Raw genomic sequence first — 7,500 nt, forward strand, 5'->3', positions numbered from 1 at the left:
TTAACTATTATTTATTGCAACTCAAATTTAAAAGGATTCTGTTGTTTAGAATGTTCGCAATCAAGGACATTCGAAAAGGAAACAAAGTAATGACGTCAATATTTATTAAATGGAAAGTTATTATTCTTATTTATTATTATTTCAAATTTTTCTTGTCTTATTTTTTTAAGATAAAAAAACGTAATTTAAAAAAGAAATTTTAGAAAAAAATTAAATAATTAATTTGAATAAAAAATATCAAGAAATATAAAAACCATTAACATTTAATTAAGTTTACTGCGTAACATTTTAAAATACATATAACAAAACAACGAAGCAAAACTAAGTCACTAAATTATACTTCAATACTTAAATCAATAAGAAGTTGCGTTTTTGTTTGATATTATTTTTTTATAACATAAATAGTTAAAAATAAAATCGCGATCTGACAATATACAAGAAGTTTGGAAGTATAAAAATCTACTTCGTTGAAATAGTTTCATGAGTGTGATACTAATTCAAACATTTTTTGACGAAAGAATTATGTAACAAATAAAAAAAGAAATACAAAATAAAAAGCTTTTTATGAGCATCGCCTTCAGCAATTTTCATGGTTGCACTTGCCGACGTTAACACTTACCTAATTTTTGTCTTCAACTAATTGTGTCTCCATCAGTAGGTTCATCAGGAATAGATAAGTGTTTTTATTAATTTATTATTGCTCTGTTCTTTAAGAATATTGAGCACTCTATTTGTAGAACACACTAACATAATTTATATATATATATATATATATATATATATATATATATATATATATATATATATATATATATATATATATATATATATATATATATATATATATATATAAATTTATTGTATAAACTTTATTGTTCTCATGGCCAAAAACACAGGTCAGTAATTTTCTTTAGGACCTTAAAAAATCAGTTCATTTACTAAAACTTTTTAAAATGGTTACAGTTCTACTGTCAGTGTAGAGCTGTTAGTATTAAATTACTTCAATGTATTGTTCATGTTTTTGTGAACAGATTCTGTAGTCTGTTTTCTTTAGTATTCTAAGAGGTCTTTTAAAATAAACAACAGATCATTATAACCTTTTACTCTGATAAATACTTACATTGTATCGATCTCTCTTTAAAATCCAATTTTTTTTAGAAAGAGCTAGGTTCTGGAACAAAGTGTTTTTTTAATTTCATCTGCAATTATGTTATTTCTTTTATTTTTATCTTGTGTAGCAATTTTACCTGCAAGCAATACTTTGTAAGATTTTAAAAAGAAAGTTTTGGAGTGCCATGATATTTCAAAACATCTAGTTATCGATATCTCATAGAGGTGTTTTTTATTTTATTTTTTTAATTTTAGATGTATTGAAGTTGCTGAATGTAACATTATTTAAGAAGTTTTGTTAGTTGGGAAGTAATTAAGATGTAAATGCACATGACTGCTCTCACATATTTCTATTTTCCCTAGCTGATCATACCCTTCAAACACAAGAGCTGCTAACTTATAAAACAAGAGGTAATAACTTTTCCTTTTGAACAGGTTGAGTTTCTATGGAACGATTACCAGAAATTTACAGAGATTTCACTTATCTACCTGTCATCATTGTACAACACTAGCTAGTTGTTCTGTTTCTTATTGCAAATACTAAATACAAGTAATTGTTGTGTTTTTTACCCCAAAATTCCATAAGCTCATAGGTTAGTAAAGACAGTTATGTGTTCCTGAGTGTTTTTGTGATCTTGTGACCTTGAATTTTTTGGATGTGCCAGTTTGTTTATATAAAACACAGCCTACTTAGACCATTTTAACATTCCTAATCACTTTATTCATCTAGCTTACTTGTTTTATAAGCAATATTACCATTATCAAATAGCACAAAAAATTGTAGCAGCAAAATTCACCAAAGCACTTTCTTTGATATTAGCATGCTGTGGTAAATACTTCTCTCTTGCTCTTCATTCTGTAACGCTTTATATCAAAAAAGCGATATTGTACAAGTTATACTATCTATACCTGCACTTACTATTTGATCTTTGTTATTCAGCACAGGTGGTTTTGATCTTTTTTATTGACAGCAGCTGAATTGTATGGTCTATATTCTGTATTTATTAGTGGTAAAGTTTTAACTATACCATTATTTACTATCATATTAATAATTCTTATCTTATAAGTTTTAGCAGTATCTGAATTGTTATTCTATTTTTAATGACAGTAAATGATTTTAAAGTTGACGGTAAATGATTTTAAAGTAATTTTTTTTTTTAAATTAAAATTTTTTTTTTTTTTAATTAAAATTTTTTTTAATCATGAAAATGATTCCGAAAAGTTTTTTTTTTTTTTTTTGTCTAAAAAGCTCAATTTTAAATTCTAATGGTTGTCATTTTTCCAAATGATGTTTCATGTTCTTTAGAATTTTTATTTGCAAGCTGCTTAGAATCATTTTATATTTTATCTTTTGTGTTTTCTTAGATCAACCTAGTTTTGTATTTTTATCAAAAAACTTATATATAGGCCTCTCTCAGAATTGGGATATAGTAAAAAGGAAACTAGAACGCAAGATGATTTTTGTTTTTTTTATTTTTTTGTTATTCACCTCCTCAAGGCCGATAAAGCCACTACAGATGAGGAGGCTACTTAATAATTCTTATCTTATAAGTTTTAGCAGTATCTGAATTGTTATTCTATTTTTAATGACAGTAAATGATTTTAAAGTAGACTGTGTTTTTTTTGTTTTTTTAAATTAAAAAATTTTTTTTAATCATAAAAATGATTCCAAAAAGTTTTTTTTTTTTTGTCTAAAAAACTCAATTTTAAATTCTAATAGTTGTCATTTTTTACTTAATAGTGGTTATAACCCTCTCTCAACTCTATAACTCCGAAACACGAATCTTGACGAACAAGGCCGCTGCGCGGAGAAACAAGTTGAGCGCAGTACTACCAGGGACGTGGTGGGGATCGAACTCAGAACCTCTCGCTTATGAAGCGAGCGCTTTACCACTACACCACTACCGATTGTTTGCAATTAAAGTTTAAATAAATGAATTTGATACTTTGATTTATTTTAATTGTGTACGTCGCTTTTAAATACATTTACAAATACATATATTGTACATATTTTAAAAAGAAAAAAATTTACTTTTTAAAAAGTTTAAATGATTATTTACATATAATGACTTCTTTTATTTTTATTTCCATTTTAAAATTATAAATGAAAAAAAAAAAAGCTTAATAATATTAAATTTTTAACAAAACTTTTTTGACAGTTACCACAATCTTCTTGTAACTTTTTAAATAGCTGAAATGACTTTTTGGTGACTGTTGATAAAAACCCTATATATTGTATGGAAAGTTTTTGAATATTTAAGATTTTAAATACTTTAGTATTTTAAAACTAAAAATTTTAAAATACTTAAAATATTTTTTTGAACTTTTTTGCGTAGATATTCGTATTTTTGTTTATCTAATTTTATGTTATAATTTTTATCATAAAAAATAAATTTTTATGTGTAAATCTATATAACAATGCTGAACTTAGTTGTAGTATTAGAAGTGCCCTTTCAAGCATGTTTGACACAGAACCTTTAGCAGCCATTACAACTGAGGTTATGAAGAGAAAGAGTTTTGAGAGTTGACTTGCCAATTTATATGGAATAGAATCTTAGTTAAAAGAACTTTTTTTGCAATATGCAGTTTTAGAATTTTTTTTTTAATTATTCACCTCCCCAAGGCCGAGAGGGCTACTACAGTCAAGGAGACTACTTTTGTGGTTATAACCCTCTCTCAACTCTATAACTCAGAAACACGAACCTCAACAAACAAAGTTGCTGCGCGGAGAAACAAGTTGAGCGCAGTACTACCAGGGACGTGGTGGGGATCAAACTCGGAACTTCTCGCTTATGAGGCAAGCGCTCTGCCACTACACCACTAATTAATTTAAATAGGCAACAAAGACATTTGAAGGGCCAGAGTGAGATTTGTTCATCACATGACTGCAGCAAGTTAATTTAATAGGTGCATTTAAATATAAAAGTTTTTAAATATTTAATTACAAAAAAAAAAGTATATTAAACCCTTTCGCTGCTCTAGACATATATACTTGCAAAAAAAAATTGAGGTCCCATTTTTGTTAAGGTTAAAATACAAACAGTTAAGGTTAAAATACAAACAGTTAAGGTTAAAATACAAACATTTTTTTTTTTTCAAACTTTTTTTGTATTTATAAATATTGTTTTTTTTAAATTATACTTTATCATTTGTAAATAAAATAGAAAAATATTATAAAAATTTATGTATATTTTATCTTTTTTTATATTTTTTGCAAATATAACAAATGATAGGTTTTATTGCAAATTTCATGTTTGATTTTTTTGTTGTTATTATTTTTGGTGCACTTTACCTGGAAATTTAGTTAACCGAAAATATTTTGAATTCTTTTAAAATAAAAATGTTAATAACTTATTTAAAAGTATATTATTTATCAACTATTTATTAATATGGAACAATTTTTGTAACTTTCCAAACTAAAGATAAACAGTAAAAATATAAATAAAGAGTTTTTGAATAATAAGAATAAATAAATAAATAAAAAAAATTCATTAAAAATATTGAAAAATCTAAGGGAGAGAATAACTGATGTAATTTAAAAAATAGTTTTTTTTTTAACTTAAGAATGAATGATCTTTCTTGTTAATGACAAGGCTTTTTTTCAAAAAAAAATCTATTAACTTTTATTTTTATGAACCTTTGGGAATTTTAAGCCAATTGGGAATTTCCTGTTATGCACAGTGGCATCAACCTGACTAAAACCCTGTTAGCTTGAAAATATTTCAGCTCCAGCTCTGTTTCTTATAAATCACTAGCTTGTGGTTGCCCTGTCTTGGGCTCCATAGCCCTTTAGTCAACATAAAAAATATAAACTCAACAATTTTTTTCCGCATATAATAAATTGTTCATAAACAAACTTAGAAAGTAGTGTTAGAAAATAACTCTTTTTTAAAATTTGTTTGAATATAAACTTATTTATATAAGATGATTAAATATACTTATTCGAGGCTTTTTTTTTCTTTTTAAAATATGTCAAGTAAATTTTATATAAACGACCTTTAAAATTGTATTTTATTCATTCATTATTTTAGGTGATATTAAAATCATTTTCGTCTTATTCTGAGTTGCCATTACCAACTATCCAACCAATCAAATCAATTGAAGAAATGCTTGCATGGATTCCAGGCTATGATGACTTTTGCAGAAGTATTGCTCCTCGCAAAAAGTTTTCTAGAAAAGGAAGTTATGCAAAGACTCTTGTTTGTCATGATATGAAAGGTGGATACATTGAAGATAGGTAAATAACTTTTTTCAAGTTGTTTGTATAGCATTTTGTATAGACAATATATTTTTTTTAATGTTGATTACATTTTTACATGAAGAATGTTACTATTTTTAAGATGTTTGCTAAATTTGGTATTTTTAATATATTTGATATAATGCAAAATATAGTATTTTTTTAAAAAATGGTTATATTATAAGTATCTATATTTTAAAATTTAGTGAAAATTTTTAGTAATGCTATAAAATTTGTTTTTTAAATACCTTAAGTATCAAAAATAAATTTATATAAACAATAATAAAATCAATATATATATATAAATTATAATTGTCTAAAAACAAATATATACCCAAGTAATTTTTTTTTTAAATGTAGGGGAAGTTTGTGTACCTTGGGCTGGATTTTTTTAATGCCCAAATTCAAGGCTTGCCTAAAATTGGTGCAACTGATATGATCACGTCTCTATACTAATTAATTTGTACAGTCCTCGGAATTAGGATCAATATTGGCAATGCTGACCTAACTGCCGACCTTAAAGTGTTTGAATTCGGCAAAAAATGGCCGACCTCATTTTTATGTTTTATGGTAACCCTTCTGTGTCAAATTTTTTTTGCTGACCTGATGCTGATTTCTAACAGTTTGACGTTGGCAATAAATTGCTGACCTCATTTTTCCAAATTCTGCTAGTTGTTATTATTAGTATAAGTATTATTATTAGCATAAGTATATTGACTTAAACAATAAAAGTCCGTCATGTAGAAGGGTTTAAAAATTATTGGCTCTATGTAAAAGAAGCTTTTTTTTAATTACACTTAAGACCACTAGCTATTGTATCCAGGGGCACTTTTTGAAAATTAGGGCAACAAAGATAGACACATAAATTTGATTAAAAATTTATCTAGTGTTACTTATTGTAACACTTTAATAGATAACAAAATTGACTAATAATTCTGAGCAAAAATGACAAATAAGACTATGTGTAAAATGGAAGTCCCAAAACAGGGAGAAATTAATTTTTTTAATTGGAAAGTTATTATGTAGTTTTTAAGCATTTAACAGTTTATTGTTACATCATAACACTCTAAGATACAAAACAATATAATATTAAAAATTTAAATAACAATTCTACAGGTACAAAAAGCTACTGTATATATTGAAAAAATGTTGTTTAAAGATTATCTGTAAGAGATGAATCTACAAATGCTGAGTAGTGAGTCTCTTCTCTCTGGTAGAAGCATAAATGCCAAATGAGCTCAAAATACTCAAGATTCTTCAAAAAAGTAGAACACCCGAGTTTGATAAAATGGAAATTTCATGTCATCACCCCATCCTGCTGTTTCAGTAATCACATCTTTACCATTCTTAAAATTCTTCCCAAGCTTATATTTGATATTGGGTGACATGTTGTTTCCTCCAAGTTCTTCATCCATTACTATGTAAAGGACTCAGTCAAAAATATGGTGTTGACAACTAATGAATTGTGGTTCTTCCAGTTTCTTTTCAGTAAAATGTCTTTGTAACTGACTGACAGTCCCACTCCTTCATCCAGTGTTTGCATTCTAGTATCCACTACAATCATCTTTATACTCTTCCATAAATTGTATTCATCAAGAATAGCTGTTAGACCTCTAACAACAGTATCTGCTTTTCTGTCTGATAGATCTAGTGCTTGTAACTTAGTTTCTCTTTTTTTATTCTTCAACACTAACCAAGAAGGCCACTACAGACAAGGAGGCTACTTAATTGTGGTTACCCTCTATCAACTCTGTAACTCCAAAACACGAACAAGTTGAGGGTGGTACTACCAGGGACGTGGTGGGTATCAAACTTGGAACCTCTTGCTTATGAAGTGAGCGCTCTAACACTGCCGCACGTATATATATATATATATATATATATATATATATATATATATATACATATTCATATATATATATATATACATATTCATATATATATATATATGTATATATATATATATGTGTATATATATATATGTGTATATATATATATATATATATATATATATATATATATATATATATATGTATGTATATATTCATCTATATGTATTTATAAACATAATACAAATATTAATCCATGATGAAATATTTATTTTATTTGTAGGTTTTGTCAAAATTCAGACAACCCTGGCCATAACCCCAGCT

The 7,500-nt window shown here is 26.4% G+C and overlaps 1 protein-coding gene across 2 annotated transcripts in view; it reads left to right on the plus strand.

Moving 5' to 3' along the window:
- The window catches only part of LOC100206857 (cytosolic endo-beta-N-acetylglucosaminidase), an 80,294-nt gene that overhangs the window by 3,362 nt on the left and 69,432 nt on the right, over window positions 1-7,500 (plus strand). For both annotated transcript variants that reach the window (XR_010640043.1, XM_065803391.1), the window contains exon 2: window positions 5,142-5,347. Coding sequence is in view for 1 of the 2 variants with exons in the window: in XM_065803391.1 (XP_065659463.1) it covers window positions 5,142-5,347 (206 nt within the window). In the remaining variant the exon portion in view is untranslated. The remainder of the gene's footprint in view (window positions 1-5,141; window positions 5,348-7,500) is intronic.

This window comes from Hydra vulgaris, chromosome 08 (assembly GCF_038396675.1).
Source record: "Hydra vulgaris chromosome 08, alternate assembly HydraT2T_AEP".
In the NCBI taxonomy this organism is placed as follows: domain Eukaryota; kingdom Metazoa; phylum Cnidaria; class Hydrozoa; order Anthoathecata; family Hydridae; genus Hydra; species Hydra vulgaris.